Source organism: Artemia franciscana, chromosome 4 (genome assembly GCF_032884065.1).
Source record: "Artemia franciscana chromosome 4, ASM3288406v1, whole genome shotgun sequence".
NCBI lineage: Eukaryota > Metazoa > Arthropoda > Branchiopoda > Anostraca > Artemiidae > Artemia > Artemia franciscana.
Genome location: NC_088866.1, coordinates 24,748,445 through 24,773,899, shown reverse-complemented (window position 1 = coordinate 24,773,899; position 25,455 = coordinate 24,748,445). Strand labels below are relative to the sequence as shown.

Below are 25,455 nucleotides of genomic sequence, written 5' to 3'. Positions count from 1 at the left end.
TTAATTACCTTAAGGCTCAATAGCGCTGCCTAAGTAAAGTACGATGTTGGCACAATGTATTACTTATTTATTTATTTTTATTTGTTTGTATTTCTTAGACTTGGGCACTCCGTATCAAAGGAGTTGTCGTAAAAACTTCGAAAAAGGCTAATTCGATTGGAAATTGAAAGGGCTAGTGATCTTTTTAATTGTCAAAATATATTGGAGGGCAAAATTGAAATTGAAATCATTTCTCCAAACACATCCAATCAAAATATTTAGAAAGTCATTTTTTCAACTTACCTGAAAAGTCCAGAAACTATGTCTTTAAGGCTGACGACCCTCCCACAGCCCTAAGGGCAAGGGCTGTAAGTTGTGCCCTAGGGGCATATAAGGTTTTTATGGAAAGAGTTATCGTAGAAACTTCAAAAAGTGCTCATTTGATTGTAAATTGAGAGGACTAGTAACCTTTTCATTAATCAAAAGTGATTGGAGGGCAAAGTTCCCCCCCCCAACTCCCATGATTTCTCCAAACACTTCCAATCAAAATTTTGAGATAGCCATTTTGTTAAACGTATTTGAAAGGTCCGAAAATTAGGCCTTTGAGGATAATAGCTCCCCCAGCACTCAAGGCAAGGATCGTAAGTTATGCCGGCAAATAAAGTTTTTTTTTATAGAAATGTGATTGTATGAACTTAGGAGGGGGCTCATTTGATTCGTGATCACAAGCTCTAGTGTCTTTTATAAGATTCAAAGTGATTGGAGGACATGTCCCCCCCCCCACACACACTCGTTGTATTGTCCCAAAATGCATCTAATAGAAATTTTGAAATAGCCATTTTATTGAAAATACTCCAAATATCATACAACAAGGCTTTGGCGGTTGAAACAAACCCCCAGAGCCTGGAGGCAAGGGTTGTAAATTATGCCTAGGGGAATTTAAGGTTTTTATTGAAGGGGTGTTTGATAAACTTTAGAAGAGGCTATTTGGTTGAATATTGGAAACTCTATTTTCGTTTTAAGAGTCATAAGTGATAGAGGGCATTTCGCTTCCCCCGGACTACCCCTCTTCACCAAACGAACCTGATTAAAATTGTGAGATAGTGATTTTGCTAAAAATAGTCAAAAGAACATATAACAATGCCTATGGACTTGACACACACACACACGCACACACACACATACACCCGAGCCCTGGAGATAGGGTTGTAAGTCATGACCTAGAAGCATATAATGTTCTTATGGAATGGGTTGTCCTGTAAACTTTAGATGGGGCTCATTTGATTTGCAATTGGGAGTTATAGTGCCCTTTTTAAGAGTCAAAGTGATTTGAGAGCAGCCAGCCCCTCCACGCTCCACGCTCATCGGTTCCCTTAACAACTGCTGTCAAAATTTGGAGATAATAATTTCGTTCATCTTAGTTTAAATTATGTCGGATGAAGACAAATCCCCCCCCCCCCGCTTACAGCTCTCAGAGCAAGAGTTGTAAGTTATACCCTGGGTGCATATAAGGTTGTCATATATGCTTTGGAAGGGAATCATTGGATTGGTAATCAAAAGTTCTAGTGCCCTGTTTAAGAGTCAAAGTGATAAGAGCGCAGCCCCCCCCTCCTAGACATACACACACAAGCACGTCATGTTCTCCCGAGATGTATCCAATAGCATTTTGAGACAATCCTTTTATTTAAAATACTCCAAAGGTCATACAACAAAGCTATTGGAGTTGATACAAACCACCAGAGCCTGAAGGCGAGGATTTTAAGGTATGCCCCTGGGCTATTTAAGGTTTTTGTGAAAGTAATAGTTGTATAAACTTAGGGGGTGGCTCATTTGGTTGACATTGGAAGTTCTAGTTCCCTTTCAAGAGGCAACAGTGATAGAGCTCAACTAGCCTCCCTCCAACTACCCCTCTTTTCAAAAAATGTATCTGATTGACATTTTTCGATGGCAATTTTGTTTAAAATACACCAAAGAACATATAACAATACCTCAAGGGTTGGTACAACAGCCAAGAACCCTGGGCAAGGGCTTTAAGCTATGTCCTGGGGGCATATAATCTTTTTATGGAATTCATATAGAGGTATACATGTTTGACTTCTACTTTCCCAAAATACGAAGGTTATTAAGATGATTCTTTCTGGGAACGTTGAGGGGAGTGTTGAAATTGATTAAACATGTTATGTGTATATGGGTTAACAAAAGGATGCAGCTCAGGAATGACTGAGTATATCAATTTAGAATTTACAGGAAATAATAAGGGAGAGGATCAATCAAACAGTTCGTGGTAACAAACTGTAGTAAGGAGCGACCCAGCTCAATAGTAAACGAAACTCTAAAAAACGGAATTTTGATGCTAAAAGATACATCAAAAGAATCGGCTTTTAATGCTGATTTTAAATATATAAGTTTCAACAAATTTAGTCTTTGTCATCAACAGTTACGAACCTGAGAAAATTTGCCTTATTTCGTTTAATAGGGGGAAACACCCCCTAAAAGTCACAGAATCCGAAAATCACACCATCGTATTCAGCGTATCAGAGAACCCTGTAGCGAAAATTTAAAGCTCCTATCTACAAAAATGTAGAATTTCATATTTTTTGCCAGAAGACAGATCACGGGTGCGTGTTTATTTGTTTGTTCTTTTTTTTCTTTCCCCAGGGGTCATCGTATCGACCAAGTGGTCCTAGAATGTCGAAAGATGGCTCATTCTAACGGATTTGAAAAGTTCTAGTGCCCTTTTTAAGTGACCAAAAAAATTGGAGGGCATCTAGGCCCCCTCCCACGCTCATTTTTTCCCAAAGTCAACGAATCAAAATTTTGAAATTGCCATTTTGTTCCACATAGTCAAAACCATAATAACTATGTCTTTGGGGATGACTTACTCTCCCACAGTCCCTGGGGGAGGGGCTGCAAGTTACAAACTTTGACCAGTGTTTACATACAGTAATAGTTATTGGGAATTGTATAGACGTTTTCAGTTTTTTTTTGGTTTGGGGGGGGGGGGGTGAGGGAAGGGGGCTATGTGGTATGATCTTTCCTTGGAGGTATATGTCATGGGGGAAGAGAAATTCAATGAAAAGGGCGCAGGATTTTCTAGCATTACTATAAAAAAACAATGAAAAAAAACATGAAAAAGTTTTTTCATTTGAAAGTAAGGAGTAGCATTAAAACTTAAAACGAACAGAGATTATTACGCATATGAGGTGTTTTTCTCCTCCTAAATACCTCCCTCTTTATGCTAAAGTATTTTTAGTAATTTAAACTATTTATTCTACGGCCTTTCTGATTGAGGGGTAATTCTTAAAGAATTGGGACAAAAGTTAAGAGTTAGTGTAAAGAGCGAGGTATTAACGAGGGGACAAACCCCCTCATATACATAATAAAAATATAAGAACATAGATGTTTCTTACGTAAGTTAATTCGTAAGTTACGTATATTTGTTACTAATAAAAACGTTTGTTAACAATTAAAAGTTCTAGTTGCCTTTTTAAGTAGCCGAAAAATTCGAAATTGGAAAATTCGCCCCCTGAGGTCAACACAGCTGTGCACACCCCTCCATCTGAATCTATTCAAAGCCTCATTCTTTACATCGTCCCAAGAAGTTCCCATTTCATTTAATTGTTTCCTTATGACATCCTCCCAGCCCAATCAGGGACGAATTTCTTTTTGTCTGGCCCTAGATTGTTGACTGGCAAGCACAATCTTTTGCAATTGGTCAATCCACAGAACGTGTCCTAGTCATCTCATCCTTTCTCTTATTATAGGCCTAGAATGTGGGATTGAACACATTTTTTGTACTGCCAACTGTTGAGTTGCGGTCAGTCAGAGAGGTGCCCAAAACAATCTTTTGGCAATTATTTAACAATTAAAAGTTCTAGTTGCCTTTTTAAGTAGCCGAAAAATTCGAGGGCAACTAAGCCTCCTTCCCCACCACTTATTTCTCAAAATCGTCTGAACAAAACTAACAAAAAGCTATTTAGCCCAAAAAAAATTAATATGCAAATTTCATTTTAATAATTTATGTGCGGAAAGCCAAAATCAAACACGCATTAATTCAAAAACGTTCAGAAATTAAATAAAAAAACTAGTTTTTAAATGAAAAAAGTAAGGACATTAAAAGTTAAAACGAACAGAAATTAATCTGTGTATGAAAGGAACTGTTCCCTTTTCAACACCCCGCTCTTTAATCTAAAATTTTTTACTGTTTAATAAAGTAGAATCAAACAGTTCGTGGTAACGAACTGTAGTAAGGAGTGACCCGGCTCAATAGCAACCCAAACTCTAAAAAATGGGGTTTTGATATCAATATCTACATCAAAAGAATCGAATTTTAATGCTGATTTTAAATATATAAGTTTACTCAAGTTTAGTCTTACGTATCAAAAGCTACGAGCCTGAGAAAATTTGCCTTATTTGAAAAAATAGGGGAAAACAACCCCTAAACGTCACAGAATCTTAACGAAAATCACACCATCAGATTCAACGTACTAGAGAACCCTATTGTAGAAGTTTCAAGCTCTATGTACAAAAATGTGGAATTTCGTATTTTTTACCAGAAGACAAATCACGGGTGCGTGTTTATTTGTTTGCTTTTTTGTTGTTTTTTTTTCCAGGGGTCATCGTATCGACCAAGTGGTCCTAGAATGTCAAAAGAGGGCTTATTCTAACGGAAATGAAAAGTTCTAGTGCCATTTTTAAGTACCAAAAATTGGAGGGAACCTAGGCCCCCTCCCACGCTCATTTTTCTCCAAAGTCAACGGATCAAAATTTTGAGATAGCCATTTTGTTCTGCATAGTCAAAAACCATAATAACTAAGTGTTTGGGAATGACTTACTCCCCCACAGTCCCTGGGGGAGGGGCTGCAAGTTACAAACTTTGGCCAGTGTTTACATATTACATATTTCAGGGGATTGTTTTTTGGTTTTGGGGGGTTGGGTTGAGGGGAGGGAACTATGTGGGAGGATCTTTCCTTGGAGAAATATGCCATGGGGGAACAGAAATTCAATGAAAAGGGCGCAGGATTTTCTAAAATTACTAAAAAAAAATAAACATGGAAAAGTTTTTTCAATTGAAAGTTAGGAGTAGCATTAAAACTGAAAACAAACTGAGATTATTACGCATATGAGGGGTTCTAAAAATACTTTAGCATAAAGAGCGAGGTATTTAGGAGGAGATAAATACCTCGCTCTTTTTGCTATAGTATTTTTAGTAATTTCAACTATTTATTCTACGGCCATTCGGATTCAGTGGTCATTCTTAAGGAATTGGGATAAAACTTAAAATTTAGTGTAAATAGCGAGGTATTAACGAGGGGACAAACCCCCTCATATACATAATAAAAATTTAAGAATATAAAAGTTTGTTACGTAAGCTAATTCTTAAGTTACGTATATTTTTTACTAATAAAAACATTCGTTAAAAATTAAAATTTATAGTTGCCTTTTTATGTAACCGAAAAATTGTAGGGCAACTAGGCTATCCCCACCCCTTATTTCTCAAAATCGTCTGATCAAAACTAAGAGAAAGCCATTTAGCCAAAAAAGGAATTAATATGCAAGTTTCATTTTAATAATTTATGTGTGGAGAGCCAAAATCAAACATGCATTAATTCAAAAACGTTCAGAAATTACATAAAAAAACTAGTTTTTTTTTAACTGAAAGTAAGGAGCGATATTAAAACTTAAAACGAACAGAAATTTCTCCGCATATGAAATGGGTTGTCCCCTCCGCAATCCCTCGCTCTTTATGCTGAAGTTTGACTCTTTGCCAGAATTCTGCTTTTTAAAACAATTAAAAGCTTTAGCGTAAAGAGCGACGGATTGCGGATGGGACAACCCATTTCATATACGGAGTAATTTCTGTTCATTTTAAGTTTTAATGTCGCTCCTTACTTTCAGTTAATAAAAAATAGTTTTTTTATGTAATTTACCAAAAAGCCAATATTTGCACACTAATGCCACTACAACTACTGCTGCTTCTACTGCTACCACAAGTACTATTGCTACTACCACCACTATCACTACAACTACTTGTTCTGTAGCGAGTGCTAATAAGGCTGAGGATATTGAAAAAAGTATCTGAGGAAAATTTTGAGGGTAAGGTTGAACTAACATACTATATATATATATATATATATATATATATATATATATATATATATATATATATATATATATATATATATATATATATATATATATATATATATATATATATATATATATATATATATATATATATATATATATATATATACTAGCTGTTGGGGTGGCGCTTCGCGCCATCCCAACACCTAGTTGGTGGGGGGCTTCGCGCCCCCCCAAGCCCCCCCGCGTTACGCGCCATATTAGTTATGCGCCATTGTAGTTGTGTCCCTGTGTCCCACCTGTGAATATAGATAGATTTATATACGTGTTTCAAACTACGCAAAAATTGCGAATAAACAACATTCTTGGCTTTCCCATTGTCTGTGCATATGCAAAGCCGTAAGTACTAATAATGACGTCATATACAAACGCTCTTTTTACAAACAAACAAACATGCATCCACATAACTCGTTTTTATATAGATAGATAGATACAATACAAATTAACTGCGTAAAACTTGCGAATAAACAACATTCTTCGCTGTCCAATTGTCGCTGCATATAAATACATTGTCAGGTTTACCGACCCTCGAACATGCAACGTACAATTGTCCATGGGAAAAACAATCAGGATTAAGATCTATACCACATTTTTCTAATGATTGACCTTGAGCTTTGTTAATGGTGATTGCAAATACTAATCGAATTGGGAATTGCAATCTTTTAAATTGAAAAAGCAGATCCGTTGGAATCATGGGAATGCGAGGAATAAGAACAGCCTCACCCTCATAAGGCCCTGTCAAGATTGTGGCCTCTATTAGGTTTTCCATTGTTTTTTTTTTACGGCAAGTCGCGTGCCATTGCAAAGCTTTGGTGGGTTGATATTTCTTAAAAGTATTATTGGTACGCCTATTTTTAGTTGTAGCACGTGTGGTGGAAACCCTGAAGGATCTATGGAATTTAAAAATTCAGATGGATAATTAACCGCTTCATTTGGTTCCAAAACTGTGTCGACTGACTTGTAAAGGACTGTCTGGTCTCGAATCTTGTTCAAAACAATATTGTTGATTTCGTGGACGTCTATATTTTTGGGTGCGAGAATCGCTCTTTCACTTAGCCATTTATTATTTTTATAATTTTTTAGAATATTCGGAAATACTTTTTCAATCAATTCATTTTTGGACGTCACTAAATTACAGAAATCAGCAGGTAGTTGTATACGTCCTGAAATTGAGTCTACTGTTTGACCAGAGTCATCGTTTTGCAATCGGACACGCATATTTGTAGTTAATTTTAATATTTTTACGTGTGCCTATAAATTAGAATTTTTTAGGCAAGCATTCATTTCGTCTGCAGGAGTTAAACTACGTAAAAATTGCGAATATACAACATTCTTGGCTTTCCCATTGTCTCTGCATATACAAAGCCGTATGTACTAATAATGACATCATATGCAAACGCTCTTTTTACAAACAAACAAACATGCATACATACAACTCGTTTTTATATAGATAGATAGATAGATAGATAAAATACAATTTAACTGCGTAAAACTTGCGAATATACAACATTCTTCGCTGTCCAATTGTCGCTGCATATAAATAGATTGTCAGGTTTACCGACCCTCGAACATGCAACGTACAATTGTCAATGGGAAAAACAATCAGTATTAAGATCTATACCACATTTTTCTAATGATTGACCTTGAGCTTTGTTAATGGTGATTGCAAATGCTAATCGAATTGGGAATTGCAATCTTTTAAATTGAAAAGGCAGATCCGTTGGAATCTTGGGAATGCGAGGAATAAGAACAGCCTCACCCTCAAAAGGCCCTGTCAAGATTGTGGCCTCTATTAGGTTTTCCATTGTTTTTTTACGGCAAGTCGAGTGCCATAGCAAAGCTTTGGTGGGTTTATATTTCTTAAAAGTATTATTGGTAGGCCTATTTTTAGTTGTAGCACGTGTGGTGGAAACCCTGAGAATAATATCTCGAGGTAAAAACTGATCACCGACCATAACGATGGCCACTTCGTCGATAGTTGGAGAATTGTATCTACGCACATGTTGGCCAGGAGGCGTTTTGTCAGCGGAAATAACAATTTTATGCGTATAAGTAGGCATCAAATCGATGGCTGTTTTGAACAGACGCACTAAATTATTATTTTCGTGGAAAAGATGTTGTAATTGGGAAACGATTGTCCTTTCAATGTTGGGAGAAATTTCGCAACGTGCATTCAATTCAGAATTTCTATCACTGATGAAGTACAATTGTAAAAATTTATGATTCTCGCCTGAGAATGGTAGAAGAGACCCTGCTCTATGATAAATTTGCCCTTTTACTTTGAAAGTAGACATAAATTGATCTGGATTTTCAATTTGGGCTCCAAACGACGTCATTTGGAAACATGAGTTGTATTTTCTGATTCATTTATATTCCTTATGTCCTGGTGTCCCGGTCGTCATTTATATCCCCCTGTTTTATATCCCGCTTATTTTCAGTTTTTTCCCTTTTTTAGTTTTTTTTTACTTTTTTAGTTCTTTTAGTTTTTACCTTTTTTAGTTTTTTTTAGTTTTTTAGATGAAATTTTTTTTTTTTTTACCTTTTTTTCTTTTTAGTTTTTTATTGGTTTTTACCTTTTTTTAGCTTTTTATCTTTTTTATTTTTTTATTTTTATTTTTAATTTTATCAGTATTCTTTTTCTCTTCTATTTTTCATTTTTCCTTTTTTTTTAGTTTTTTTTTAGTTTTTAGTTTTTTAAGTTTTTTCCTTTTTTTAGTTTCTTTAGTTTTTTTAGTTTTTCGGCTTTTTTATTTTTTTATTAGTTTTTAGTTTTTTTTGTAGTTTTTGCCTTTTTTTAGTTTTTTCAGTTTTTTTTTTTAGTTTTTAGTTTTTTACCTTTTTTAGCCTAACCAGGATTTGAACCTGGGACCTTCATTCTCCGTTCTGACACCCTCTCTCACCGAGTGACTATTCCAGCATGTTCATTTTGGTGTTTTAAATGGTATATTATTAACCAAATTAATGTGTTTTACAATATACTAAGCATCGTCATAACAAAAATGACGGCAACTAATTTCATGACGTCAGCCGAAACATGACGTTACCTGATCCACAGATCCACAGACCCACAGACAGACAGACAACTTATTTATATATATATAGATATATATATATATATATATATATATATATATATATATATATATATATATATATATAAATATATATATATATATATATATATATATATATATATATAATATATATATATATATATATATATATATATATATATATATATATATATATATATATATATATATATATATATATATATATATATATATATATATATATATATATATATATATATATTACTGATACAGGCGTATCAGCACTATTTTTGGAACGGCTTATCATATCAAGAGGAAACTTCAGGGAAATCATAAGTAGGATGTTCAGTCGACCAAAAGAAAAATGTAACTGCTACTACTGCTATTAATACTGGTGCTAAAACTGTTACTACTAATAACCATGCACTATTACTGTTACTACTACGCTTGCTTCTATCAATACTCTCATGGTAGTAGTACAAATAACTCTACACGTATGAAGGTAAAAAGTTGACAGAATATTGAGGGGGAATTTGAGCTAACTTAAAACACACTAAGTGCATGACGATTGTCAAAAGGGTGTATTTCAAGAATTAATTTGAGTATTAAGTTGAAACTTTTGGAGGATACCTAAAGGGGAAGATCAATTGACGGAACGGTAATATATGCATGTGTTGTCGACTAATTTCACCCTTTTCCAATAAAATTTTCAAATACGAAAAATCCCTTCTTTTTTCTTAAACAGAGAAATAGCAACTACAAAAATGAATCAAATAAAAGTTTATTATTGTCCGAGTTCAGTATCTCGGTACTCACTTACGCAATCACTTACAGACTGAGACTTGACATGCAAAAGAATTTAGCTAGAAGTATAATATACATAGGTCATGACACCCCTCTTGTGACACCCCTCATAATATACGATTCATGACACCCCTCCCGTCCACAAGAGGAGGAAAAAGACATTCTTAATCCATCTATCCAACATCCTTAATCAGACGATATTACTTAGAGAACCCTTGAAAATTTATTAGCATTTGCGTTCATAGATCCTGGTCAGATGTTAATGGTAGACTGGAATTCTTGTAGTGCTATTGACCAGCATGTTAAACGAGCGTTGCAACTTCGAGTATCATAAGCCACCTAAGGGTTAGGGTCCGTTTCTACGAAGAAATGATGTCCCTTCAGGTAGTACTCAAAGCTTTCAATACCCCATTTGAGAGCAACAGCTTCTTTTTCCGCGGTCGAATGACGTTTTCCAGCCGGGATCAGTAACCTACTACAGAATATAATTGGGTGCTCCTCACCATCCCTTTGGGTATGGCCCGCTCCAACGCCTTTGGCAGAGGCGTCTGTCTGTAAAATAGAATCCTTCCTCAAATCTGGTTGCCAAAGTAGGGGCTTCGATGAGTGCTCCTTTCAGGTTCTCAAATGCACCAACCAGTATTTATTTCAATTTCAACTTGTTTGGAAAACCTTTCTTCAGAAGCAAAGTGAGCAGCTAAGCAATTTCAGCCAAATTTTTGATAAAACGTTGATAATATGCTGCCATCCCAATAAAAAAACATTTTTCCTTCTTCGACACAGGTAGAGGAAAATCTTGAGTAGCCTGGACCGCGCTTTCCAATGGGGTAGTTTCCTGATTACCAATGCAGTGACCCAGATAATGAACCTCGTTCCGAGCCAAATTAATCTTTCTATGGTGGATCCTCAACCGTGCTTCTTATATACTCTTTAGCGTTCTTTTAGTGTGTACTGGTTGCTCCTCCCAAGACTCACTAAAGATGACAATATCATCAAAAAAAGCACGAACGAAGGCATTACAGGGGTCTAAAACCTTTTCCATAAGACACTGGAAGGTCGCGGGAGAACCATGCAAGCTAAATGGCATGACCAGAAAACTGATAGACCCCGGAAGACGTCTGGAATGCAGTCTTTTCCCAGATACCTCACTCCAGTTCGAAATGCCAGTACCATCTAACCAAGTCTCGGACACTAAATATTTTCTTGCCGTCAACTGTCTCCAGGAGCTCGTCTACACGACGTAAAGGATACGTATCAAAGCGAGATATATTGTTAAGCCCACGAAAATCAAGCAGAAACGTAAAGATCTGTCCAATTTTTCGACTATGACGACTGGAGAGCACCGTAGACTTGAAAATCGTGTAATGATGTCCAAATCGAGCATGTGGTTGACTTCCTGCTTAGTGGCAACCTGTCTGCGCCTGTTGGTCTGCAATATGACTTCTGCCTCAGTGGTCGTGACTTACCGGTATTAGTGTAATGTTTCACAATATTATTTCTTCCTGGTGTCTCTGAGTAAGTTTCTTGGAACTCCAGGAGTAGGCCTAACAGCTCTTCTTTACCCTTTTAGCCAAGGTTAGCTACTGATTCACATATACCAAAACAAACATCGTTGTCACCACCGTTCAAACGTTCAAATACGTCCAGACTTATGTCAACGACTGCCATCAAGATTTCTGGCAGTCTTCTCTCGAATCGCAGCAGAAGGTTGATGTTGAGTACACTGAATTGCTTTCTCGCTTCTGGCATCTCAATTTCGTAATTGACTCTGCCAATTTTTCCGCAAAACTTTAAAGGGGCCTTGTCACCGTATTTCCAACTTGTTGTCACCTGCTGGCAGAACCAGTAGGAATTAATCTCCCATCCGTAGTTCAGGTGGCTTTGTAAGACAGTCGTATAGCTTCTTTTGCTGGCTCGCTATTTTTGTTCAGTTTTGTTGAGCTTCCTTCATCAGTTTTTCAATGCGAGAGCATACTTGCAACAGTTAAGCCGCTGGTCGATTGTGTCTTGGAGCTGTTGGTGCTGCATCCCACTGTTCTTTAAGGATATCCAGTGGTCCTTTTAGTCCCCCACCATGCAGGAGTCTGTAAGGGCTGACACCCAATGAAGACTGAACTGTTTCGCGATACACGAAGAAAATGTAGGGGATGTACTGGTCCCATTCTTTCGATTGTCCACAAGACATCTTAAGCAAGTGGATTAAGGTTCCATTGAATCTGTCTACCAGCCCATCGGTCTGAGGGTAATACGAGAAGTCTTTATTGCCTTTATATCAAGCATTTTATAAACTTCCCTTAAACTTTTGGACATAAAGTTTTATCCTTGGCTGCTCAAAATCTTAAAAGGGACTCCAGCTCGGCAAAAGAATTGATCAAGAGCCTCCACAATCTTTCTTGCGTTGGTCGTCCGTAGAGGTAACACTTCCAAATATCTGGTGGCAAAATCCCAAATTACAATCAGAAATCTAAGACTATTCCGTGATGTTGTGAACGGCCAAACATGTCCATAGCCACGCAGTGGAAGGGCTCTTCCACTAGGGGTAAGGAAATCAGAGGTACCTTCTCCTTCGCTTTAAGCCTAGCAGTGAGCTGACATGGCTTACACGTTTTAATGTATTTCTGGACATATTGTCTCACTCCTGGCCAGAAGAAATGACGTAATAACCGATCACAAGTCTGCTGGTTACCAGCAAGTCCACTTAACGGCGAGTCCAGCTTCATGATGATGGATCTGCAAGTTTGTGGCACCACAAGTTGCAATACCTCCTCTCCCAGTAAAAAAAAGTCCTCTTACTATACAGCACACTATTATGGATCTCAATGCTTTCACGTAGCGGAGATTGCTTGAAACAACTTATTAAGCTTTTGTCAGCCTCCCGTAGTCGTTTGAGTTCATCCCCAGTCAACTGCTCCGGACTTATCTCCTGAGCTGTACCCAACAAAAGACTCTTGTACAAATCAGGCCTTATGCGCTTCTTTTTTTACTCTTTTTCCGCCTTTCTGGCCTCCCAGTGTCTTCAAGGTCCAACTTTACTGTCCAAATATCATTTTCTGGAAGATCGATTCTCACATCCTTTCGAGTAGCTGAATCAGGAATACTCGGCGTTAGTGGCGAGTGAATCATCTTTGGTGCAGATTCATCCTGTTTAAGCTCTTTTTGGTAGTAATTCTTTCTCCTTGTGATGACAAGAACTCTAATGACTTTTTCTCTCCAAAGTGCTGAATGCAAAGTTCATTGAAGCGAGGAAATCATGTCCTCGGAATCACGCCAACGGTAATTCACTTGAGACAGCAACGGATAAGCAGACACTGGAACCTTCCCTTTTCCTTCCTACCTGGATTTGAACATCTTTAACAGGACACGATTTGCAGTCCCCATGAACACAGCAAGCTTCTGTCTTCTTTAAAGGGAAGCTTTTGTCCGGCATATACTTCTAATGCATGATATGCAGGGTGGTGCCATTGTCGACCAAAAAAGTGGCTGGCTGCTCTTCAATTTCACTTTCGAAATAGGAACATTCCCGTGTATCTTCCAATGGGCTAGGACTTAGAGCTAGGAGAGAACATTTTTTTGGCTGTCCACAGTCATTAGCCCAATGCTCTTTCTTTCCGCAGTTATAACAGCTTTGATAATTCTTCTGTGATGGGGAGGTGCAAGCGATTGTATTTTTTGTATCTCTTTTCTCTGTGTTAGGCTTCTCTTCGTGATTTTGAATTTCTCGAAATCTGTTTTCTTTCCATAGCAAATTCTTCGAAACTAGATTTTCGTCTATCCTGGAGAGAAAGAGCGCGTCTACTATTCTGCATACTTCCTCCAAAAGGGCTGGTCGAGTTCCTAGAGACGTATGCGTAGTTGGTCATTTTTTATAGAGCCTATAAATTATTCAACAACAATCAGTCGAAGGATATCATGTATTTCCTGTTTGAGGATCTCAAGATGTTTTTTCAGTTTTGTAATCCTGACATTCAAACCATTTGATAGGTTGCTGATCCAGCCTTCTCACGTATTCAATGAACCACTGATCTGCCTCCTTCGGTTCAGAGTGGAAATGAACTCGATATGATTCTGACGGGACTCTAAAACTACGAAGGACTGACCGTTTGACTTCATCATAATCTCTAATTTGGTTTGGTGGGAGCATCGAAGTAGCTTCGACGGTTTTTCCTGTCAAAAAACCTCTCAGCCTTACTACCCACGTCGATTTGTCCCACTAGTTTTGTATAGCTGCAAACTCGAAGGTTTTGACGTATTTATCAATGTTGCTATTATTGCTTAACTCTGCAATTAAAATAGGTGACACCGCTGCTGTTAGGGTTGCAATCTGAATTGGATCTTTTCCTGCGTGAGCGGCTGTACTAAATTTTGTTGCAAAACTAGCAAAACAGTCATTCATCGCTTCCATGCTCAATTTTACGGTCTGCTGGAGCAGGGCTACAATTGCCTCCTGGTCCATTACCATGTATATTGCCCAATTTTGTGTAGAACCAAAGCGAGAGAAGTATAAAATTACTTGCGAAATTGGGTATAGAACCAATAGGAGAGTAATATAAAATTGCTGTAAAATTTAGGATAGAACCAATGCAAGAGTAATATAAATTTACTGCAAAAGTTAGTATAGAACCAATGCATGAGTAATATAAAATTATTACAAAAATTGTTTATATACCCAATGCGTGAGTAATATAAAAATACTGTAAAAATTAGTATAGAACCAATGCGTTAGTTATATAAAGTTACCGCAAAATGTGGCGTTAAGCGGAGTCTTCACTACACTAATTGGTATCCTGTAGATCTAGGACTTGAAACCTCGGTTGCTCTGACAAGACTAACTCTTACACACTTCGCTATAGGACAGAGGATAAGGACACTAACTCCAACCCTGGCACGTACGCAGGGGGGGGGGGGCTTTGGGCCCGCCTCCCCCCCCAAAAAAAAAATAATTGTGAAATGTTTAATTTCCCCATGGTTTCTCGGGATTTCTGGCAAAATAGGACATTTATTAAGAATTTAGATTCATGTGTGAAGCTTTTTTGGGGGGTTTTACAGCATGCAATTATCCGGTCAAGTCACTGTCCAATTATTAATCAATTTTCTGTCTAACTTTTTACCCTCTTTGAAGTAATTAGCAATTGCACTGTTATTTTTTTTGTAAAGAGAGTTGGCTTTCCACAGCAAAATAGAATTATCCTTGATATTAGGGCGTTTATCCTTCCTTTTCAGAATAAAGTACATCTTTTAATGGATCAATTTTGGAAACTATAATTTTTCATTAAAATCTATGCTTTTGCAATAGAAGAACTACCCCCCGTAGCACCCATATTGCACTGTTAACCGTAAAATTTCCCTTTCAGTGGGATATAATAGATTAATAACTGGTTCAAAATCGCTATGAACATAACCTGAGCCTAAAACTTACTTTTGAGGCTTAAGTCTTCTTCCCCCCATCCGCTACAATACTACAGATTAAAGTTAATCTGTATTTTCCTATATAAGTGCTTTTTGCATTACTAAATAAAAAAAAGTGCTACTTTATACCTGCTATTTCAAAGGTTTTGGCCCCCCCCAAAAAAAAATTCATGCGTACGTGCCTGCTCCAACCGGTCCACAAAAATTCTTCTTTACCACTACAGCACTGAAAAGCTGCCTCAGAACAAACGGAGTATTCTTTCAGAACTGAGTTGCGTAAACAACTAGAATTTGCTATTTATTGGAAATTCTTCCGACCAATATAGAAAATTAGTCATACGGCAATACAAATTAACCAACGAACAAGGTAAATCTCCAAATTCACTTACTATTTTTTCAGTAATTAATCTTTGTTTAACTCAATTTCAATAGAAATTTATTTAAAGTGTTAAAAAGAACACCGTAAATAGAATTACTGATTTTTCACTTATCTTAACCTATTCACACGTCAAAGTTTACCAATCTTGAATAAAAATTTACCTTGTCACAAATGAAAAGTGTTTCATTTCTGACACCAATTTGTTGCCGATTCCCTAATTCGAATTCTTCTGCCTATTCCAATAAAGAATCCAAATGCGAAAAATCCCTTATTTGTTCCTACACAGACAAATCGCAACTAACATAATGAATCAAATAAAAGTTCATTATAGTCCGAGTTCAGTATCTTGGCACCCGCTTACGCAATCACACACAAAAAAGACTTGACATGAAAAAGAATTTAGCTAGGAGTATGATTTACATAGCTGCTGCTACTTTTACTTATGCTCCTACTGCAACTAAAATACTTCATTTACTACTTCAATTGCAACAACTTGTAAGACTTAGAGTATTAAGGTGAAAAGGGCGTCAAAGGGGTGTCAATTACGCACATCAACAATATTTGTGGAACGGCTTAACGTTTCATGGTGAAATTTCCGGGGAATCATGAAAGCGATGTTCAACTAACCAAAACACAATGTGAATATGTCACTACCGCTACTAATACAGCTGCTGCTACTAACACTGCCGAAACAGCACTAAGAGGCAACTCCTTCTACTACCACCGAAACTACTGTGACAATAATACTATTTAGGGTAAGTCTATGCAGGTAAAGTTTGAGAGAATATTGATGGCAAGTTCGAACTAACAAAAGAAACTATGTGCATTTAGATTGTCAAAATAGCATATCTCAAGAATTAATTTGTGTATTAAGTTGGAACTCTCAGAGAATATTTAAAGGAGAACATCAATTCACTAAAAGGCAATATACATACGCTGGAGCTAATACTACTGCTACTACAACATTTACTAGTTCTAATACTACTATTACTATTTATCGAACTACTACTTCTATCGCAACTTCTTGTAAGGTTAAGAGGAATAAATGAAAATCTCAAGAAGTATATGAATAGGCAGGTTATTAAAAGAGCAAATCGAAAATACCATAGCAATGGCCAATTGTATTAAGTTGAGTACTATTATTATTGATGTTACTACTATTACAGCTACACCTACGGGTATGAGGGTGAAATTTTCAGAGAATATGTTTGAAAATTTCTATTATACGGATGACAACCTTCCATCCGTATGCAGGTTGTCAAAAGGGAATATTAGCAATATCTTAGGAACAGTTTGAATGTTTTGTAGTTAGTTGTAGTAACAGTTGAACAGTTGAAAGTAAAGTTTTTTTTTAGTTGGGGAGGGAAGGAGATGCCTCGAAGGGAGCATTTTGTAATGCAAAAATACACCAACTTTTATTCAGCTTTGATATAAATACATAATTAGTTCTAGTTGAAAGAGGAGGGGAGGGTAGATGTAGAAATTGATATATGATCCCTAGGGTGGTATCCAGGAAGCTTTTTTGGGAGGGGGAGAAGTTTTGGAGGTTAAAAAAGGTAATTTGAAAAAGACATGTGAAATCAAAAATGTGAAATTGATATTTAATCCCTCTGGATTTCTGGGAATATTTATGGTCTACGGTGCTATCCTGAAAGTAAAGCGTAATATCAAACCCTAGAATAGCAGAATTTATTCAATAGAGGAGGGAGACTGGCCCTTCCACATCCCCACCTCCACTGCATGGTCACAGAAACTTTGAAAGGTGCTCACTACGTCAGAAATCGAAAGTTAGTTCTTTCTTTTTAAGTCAGAAATGATCGGAGAGCAAAAGCCGTGAGAGGGGATATATTCCGAAGGGGGTTTGCTCCCCCTCCCCCTTTGACTAGTTCCATTGTCAAGGATCATCCCTTTCTTCCAGCCATCTAGGGCTAAACAAAAAGCAGGTTTTCCCTGATTCGGGTGGGAAAAGTAAGTAAGGAAATTTTTAAGGAAAGTAAACTTATTGGGACGGTTTAAAGAAGGAAGCTTTGAATATATTTTGGATGGATGAAATACTTTAGCTATGTTGACCTCAGACAGTTTTGTTCTGGGGTAAGTTGTCATTATTAGCAGTAATTTGAAATATATCGTGTTAAAGAATATCATAGTGCATGCTAAGTATATATATACATATATATATATATATATATATATATATATATATATATATATATATATATATATATATATATATATATATATATATATATATATATATATATATATATATATATATATATATATATATATATATTGTAAAATATAGGATTCATCTTAGGACTTCATATCTGTTCTTATTCTAAAATAGAGCACTTGAGAGCAAAATTCACGTAATTCTGTTTTTTCAGGGAATTTACTGTCAAATATTCTGATTCATTTTTAACTTAAACAGTAAAAACTCTTTAAAAAAAGAATGACACCAAGAAACACCAAAAGCTTTTTTTAACGAGTGAACGTCTTGAGCCAATATGATTATTTAATTAAATATGGAATTACATGAACAAAAACTGTATAAAAATAAAAATTGATTGTATTAAAGCCACTTTGAAAAATTCTACTTTTCAAATAAATTCCAAAATATTTTCAGCACATCAGCATACAAAAAATTAAATATTTTAGCACAGATTATTCCCCCCCCCCAAAAAAAAAAGAAAAAAATTTTCAGGGTGCAGACGAAAAAAAGTAAATCTTTAGGACCCTATTCCAAATTGTTTATAGAAATCCATCAGACTAATCTTTAGAGAAGAGGGAGATTATTTCCCTTTTTTCCATCAGACTATTCGTGACAGATGACTAATGCATTAGAGTTAAGGCCTCAATCAATTTTTTTACTGAATATCCTCAGTTATTTTGTAATGCACTTGGTCACTGAGCGTCACTGACCTCTGAGCGCGCTTGATTACTGACCTCGGAGCGTTTCGATTTAGATCGTTCAGCTTAATGCTCAGAGTATTGTGGTTGTAGATAATAAGTTCCTTGGTTCTTTCTTTGAAAAAAAAATCATTCTTCGTTGTCATATTATCCAAGGTCACCTGTTTTATAAACTGGGTTAAATTAACCTCTAATGAATACAGTTTGATTAGCTCAAGTTAACATTTATGTTATGGTTTTAGTAACTAATATGCTGCTTGAAACTTCATTTAAATAGGTATAGCAATTACTATCATGCTATCACAGGTCAGCTGTCTGATAAACTGGTACAAATTGCCTTGGATAAATACAATTTGAATAGCTCAAGTTAAAACTTACGTTATGGTTCTTGTAGGTAATAAGCTCCTTGATTCTTTCTTTGAAATAAATATATCCTTCATTATCATAGTATCCTAAATCACCTGTTCGAAGCCAACCATCAACAAACGTGCTTTTAGTTGCCTGGAATAAAGAACCAATAAAAAGAGGATAAAACAAGTAATAGACAAAGAAAAATAAGTACATAAATGCGGATTGGATATAAATATAGTTTAAATTGCAAATACACTCGCGTCATTTGAAAATATAAAAGTCTGAGTAATTTTCTCTTGCTTTTTCATTACATAAAAATGGAGAATGCTTGTCTCACAAAGCTTTTTTCATGTTCTTTCCCAACTATCCATTCCTTTCTCAACAGTATCTCTCTCCCAAATGTTTCAAAATCAAAATCATTTTTTTTTTAATTTGAATTGAGCAGCAATCATTACATATCTTCTGTGCAGGTCTTCCCGTGTAAATTTAACTTCACTACTACTACTACTAACTGCAGCACAAAGCAACTGAGGCCCTCACAGCGATGAACGCTCCTATTCAATCCCAATATATTCAAAGCCACCCTCTTTACCTTTTCCCAAGAAATTCCTATTTCCTTGAAATCTTTTTTCACCTCTTCCTACAGCATTCGGGATGACCTGCTTTTCGCTTTGCCCTAGATGGACGGCTAAAAATAACGATCTTTGCAATCTATCATTCTTCGTCCGAAAAGCGTGTCTTAGCCATCTCCCGCTTCCTCAAAGCGGTGAACGCTCCTATTCAACCCCAAATATTCAAAGCTACCCTCTTTACCTTTTCCCAGCACATTCTAATTTCCTTTAAGATCTTTTTTTTCACCTCTTCCTATTGCATTTGGGACAACCTGCTTCTCGCTTTCCTCTAGATGGACGGCTAAAAATAACGATCTTTAGCAATCTATCACTCTTCGTTTGAAAAGCGTGTCTTAGCCAACTCCCACTTACTATCACCATAGCACAATAAAGTGGAATAGAGAGACATATTTTTCGTACAATTTGTTGTTTGAAATACGGTCAGACAAACGAGCACCCAAAGTTTTCCGGGTTTAATTCCTCTGGAAAACATCAAACAAATCCTCCTCTGTCTTCCAAAGTGTCCACGCTTCAGAACCATGCTTAACCACTGTAGTTTCTAATATTCTAATCCTGGTTCACAGATTTATCTTTTTATCCTATCAAACTTTTTTTCAACTGTGAGAAACACCCTGGGACTCTGCTATTTTACTTTTTACATCTTCACTCTATTCACCATAATTTTCTAATAATACTACCAAGATAAATGAAGCTATCCTCTAGATCAATCTTTTCGTTACACAACATTCCCTCTTTACATTTATTCATTCCTAGTCTAAGTGATTTAGTGTTCCTAAGGTTAATTTTCACAACTATTCTTGCATCCTGAACTCTGAAAACCTCAAAAAATTCATTCATTTTAGCAGCATTTTAGATAGAACACTCAATTCGTATGTGCAATCTAAGACTAGGAGATTTTTACCTTTACATTAAATTCAGTGCTCTCCCGTGTCTTTTGTGTTTTTGGAAAAGGTCATTCAAAATTACCCATATAAATGGAAATATAGCGCAACCCTGCTTAAATCCTTATTCAATACAAAACCAGCTACTAACCTCATTTCCTACCTTCATCATAGCAATATTATTCTTGTGGGTAGCACTAATCACTTTGATTTTTTCATCTGCCATACCATGAAAGGAAAACACCTTTACTAAAACTCTTCTATTGGCTGAATTAAACGACTTTTCATGATCTATACAACTGAAAACTAAAGGGGTCTGATGACTCAGACACTTCTCAATTCTTAATTTAAGAATGGATTTTTTATCGATGTAGTCACTTTCCTTCCTAAAATGACATTGATACTCTCTCAAAACTTAAGCTAAATCCTTTCTAAGTCTAAAAAGAATTATCATACTGAGCAATTTGCTTTCTACAGGAACTTTCTTGTAAAGGGCTTTAATTACGATTTTCCTAAATCGTTAAGCTCCTCTTTTTCAAAAATTATATCTGCTATCCTCGGTAATTTGTCTCAAACTTTGCAACTACTATATTACAAAAGCTCATTAACCAGTCTCATCACCTGAAGCTTCATTATTTCTTAGCCTCCTTGTTTTACTAAACTTACAGGGTTTTTGCTAGTATTCAAAGTTGCGATTTTAGCTCACCTCTTTAATATACCATCTGACACTTCAAAAACTATTTTGCAGAAAATATTTCATTGATACTCTACATTTCAAATATAAGACTTTCCAGTTCCTTATTCAACTGTTCCTGGGAAATTCCTCTCAAATTATCATCCTCTCATCCTGGTTGGGAACACTCGTAGAAGCTCCATCCTGAAGCCACTACGACGCCACTCAGGCAGGGTCTACTTTCTGACGATTGGAACGAATGAAGAAGCTCAAGACGGAGTGGAGACAACAAACTATTTCGCAATACTCGAACATCTCCGAAGTTTGTTACGCAGCCTATGCTTGTCAGGACATTCGTCAGATTTTATTGCTCAAAAGTGTGGTTTTACAAGCTATTTTTTCACAAGGCCTTACTCAATAGATCACTTGCAAATAAGGCAATCCCCCCTGAAAACATTCACCATATCCTCTATTTTGTTATGTATATACTAAGATGTTGTTTCGTTTCCAGGAACCAAATCATGTTTACCTCCTGGAACAATCTTTGGTCTATCAAACAGTTCGTGGTAACGAACTGTAAGGAGTGACCCGGCTCAAAAGTAAACAAAACTCTAAAAAACGGAATTTTGATGCTAAAGAATGCAAAAGAATCAGATTCTCATGCTGATTTTAAATATATAAGTTTCATCAAATTTAGTCTTTGTCATCAAAAGTTACGAGCCTGAAAAAATTGCCTTATTTTAGAAAATAGGGGAAAACACCCCCTAAAAGTCACAGAATCTTAACGAAAATCACACCATCGCATTCGGCGTATCAGAGAACCCTATAGAGAAATTTTCAAGCTCCTATCTACAAAAATGTGGAATTTTGTATTTTTGCCAGAGGACAAATTACGGGTGCGTGTTTATTTGTTGTTTTTTGGTTTTTTTTTTTTTTTTCCAGGGGTCATAGTATCGACCAAGTGGTCCTGGAATGTCGCAAGAGGGCTCATTCTAACGGAAATGAAAAGTTATAGTGCCCTTTTTAAGTGACCAAAAAAATTGGTGGGCACCTAGGCCCCCTCCCACACTCATTTTTTCTCCAAAGTCAACAGATCAAAATTTTGAGATAATTGTTTTATCCGTTTTTTATCCATTTTGTTCCGCATAGTCAAAAACCATAATAACTACGTCTTTGGGAATGACTTACTCCCCCACATTCCCTGGGGGAGGGGCTGCAAGTTACAAACTTCGACCAGTGTTTACATATAATAATGGCTATTGGGAAGTGTACAGTCGTTTTCAGGGGATTTGTTTTGGTTTAGGGGGTGGGGTTGAGGGGAGGGGGCTATGTGGGAGGATCTTTCCTTGGAGAAATATGTCATGAGGGAACAGAAATTCAATGAAAAGTTCGCAGAATTTTCTAAAATTACTATAAAAAAAACAATGAAAAAATAAACATGGAAAAGTTTTTTCAATTGAAAGTAAAGAGTAGCATTGAAACTTAAAACGAACAGAGATTATTACGCATATGAGGGGTTCTAAAAATACTTTAGCATAAAGAGCGAGGTATTTAGGAGGAGATAAATACCTCGCTCTTTATGCTATTGTATTTTTAGTAATTTCAACTACTTATTCTACGGCCTTTTTGATTCAGGGGTCTTTCTTAAAGAATTTGGACAAAACTTACGATTTAGTGTAAAGAACGGGGTATTAACGAGGGTAAAAACCCCCTCATATACATAATAAAAATTAAAGAATATAAAAGTTTGTTACGTAAGTTAATTCTTAAGTTACGTATATTTTTTACTAATAAAAAAATTCGTTAAAAATTAAATTTTATAATGCCTTTTTATGTAACTGAAAAATTGCATGGCCACTAGGCCTCCTTCCCCATCCCTTATTTCTCAAAATCGTCTGATCAAAACCAAGAGAAAGCCATTTAGCCAAAAAAGGAATTAATGTGCAAATTTCATTTTAATAATTTATGTGTGGAGAGCCAAAATCAAACATGCATTAATTCAAAAACGTTCAGAAATTACATAAAAAAACTAGTTTTTTTAACTGAAAGTAAGGAGCGACATTAAAACTTAAAATGAACAGAAATTACTCCGTATATGAAATGGGTTGTCCCCTCCGCATTCCCTCGCTCTTTACGCTAAAGTTTGACTCTTTGCCACAATTCTACTTTTTAAAACAATTAAAAGCTTTAGCGTAAAGAGCGAGGGATTGCGGAAGGGACAACCCATTTCATATACGGAGTAATTTCTGTTCGTTTTAAGTTTTAATGTCACTCCTTACTTTCAGTTAAAAAAACTAGTTTCTTTATGTAATTTATATCTGAAAACAATGCTTAATTAAGATACTTCTTTTGATTACTTCAAAATTAGAAAGTTTTTTTAAAATAATATTATATTTTTCAGTGGAGTTAAATTTAAAGGTTGATATAAATAAACAAAATAGATTAATTAGTTAATTTTTGAAAGTTTTTTCATCGGCAAATATTCAAATAATCTTCGTTATTAAACACATCTACAACTTCAGAGGAAGGCTAAAAAAAATTATATATATATATATATATATATATATATATATATATATATATATATATATATATATATATATATATATATATATATATATATATATATATATATATATATATATATATATATATATATATATATATATATATATATATATATATATATATATATATATATATATATATATACATATATATATATGTATATATATATATTTATATATTAATACATAAATATTTACGCGTTAGTATTTTTAATTCAGATCAGTACTAAGCCTTTCCTCTCCAAGTTAACATACTGAACGAAGTGGGCTTTCAAATTCCCCTTTTGTACCTATTAATTATAGTTGACGTTAAATATGAGTGTCAAAATGCATTTGAGTGTTTGTAAGTTTATTGGATGCACAATTCAGTAATTTTCATACATTATAATAAATGTTTATTTAAAAAAAAGTCTTATTTGAGAGTTCGCTTGGTAAACACCTTATTTTGGATATAACCTATTAATACAGTAAGCTCAGGCTGGTCTGATTTTCCTATAGACATTTATTGAGACATCATTCATAATCAGATTATTTTCATTTGTTGGCTAATTGATAGTTTTGGTATTTGAGTGCAAATTCCCTTGGGACTTAGTGATTTATTAAGTAAAGAGATTTTCGTACAAGGACTTCAGAACTTGAATATATTTCAATGAGATATTATCTGCGATAGCCATGTTGGAGAAATTAGTTTGGAATTCGATTTTGAACTTTTTAAATCGTGCTTAAAAAGCTGGAAATAAGAGTGACGAGATAAGTCGTAAAGCATGCGAATTTTGTTTACAAAGGACGATATAATCAAGGCTAAGGAGATACTGTGGTCTTCTGCTCACTACACCAATAGAGTGTCAATTAAAAAAAAAGTGCCGAAGACAATATTAAAGAAATGTTAAAGGTACTTGAACTTTGTGAGCAACGTAACGTTGAGCTGCCAGTCTTTGTAATAGTTGAACCTGACGAATTCCCCATCTGTCCTGGTGAGATAGCTGCGGCAATCACCAGAAAAGTTACAGAAGTTTGTAATAAGCTAGACAATTTCACGAATAAGGACCCTCCCGCCCCCTCGATTGTTCTTACAGTTGAAACAAAACCCTCATATGCAGTGGTACTCAAGAATTTGCCCTCTGACCTCACGAAGTCAGATTTGAGGAAAGACTTTTTGCAAAAAATGTGTGGCAGAGAGTGCTCTAAAATTGTCGAAGTTCAGCCCAGAAAAGATAATTGGCGAGTTGTTACAGCTAGCAAGGCTGATGCAGAAACTCTTGTCGGGGTCTTTCATAACGGTGATAAATCTCTTTCTGCAACAATCAGAAGCCCCTCTCACCTCGGTATTGCTCGATTCTTTCCCAGCAATATAAATGACGATTAACTTTGCGCACTGATTCCTAAATGTGTCAGTTCAGAACAGATTGGCAACACCCGCTCGTTTCGATTGAAATTTGAAACCAAAGTTGATCTTATGAATGCCATAAAAAATCCCCCAGTCATAGATTATGAGAGGATCAAAGTGGCTGAGTATCTCTCCCTCCCGGTAAGATGTTTCAAGTGTCAAGCTTACGGGCATATATCCATTAGCTGCAAAAATGAAGCTATTTTCGCAGTCTGCGGTGACCATGGTCATTCAAGCTCCAAAACATCTCCTTGTCAAAGGCCCAAGAAGTGTGCATTGTGCAAAT

At 35.7% G+C, this 25,455-nt stretch overlaps 1 protein-coding gene across 4 annotated transcripts in view; it reads right to left on the bottom strand.

Moving 5' to 3' along the window:
* Positions 1–25,455, bottom strand: part of LOC136026192 (uncharacterized) — a 305,310-nt gene that overhangs the window by 210,608 nt on the left and 69,247 nt on the right. For all 4 annotated transcript variants that reach the window (XM_065702511.1, XM_065702512.1, XM_065702513.1 and 1 more), the window contains exon 9: positions 19,057–19,179. In XM_065702511.1, the coding sequence (XP_065558583.1) occupies positions 19,057–19,179 (123 nt within the window). The remainder of the gene's footprint in view (positions 1–19,056; positions 19,180–25,455) is intronic.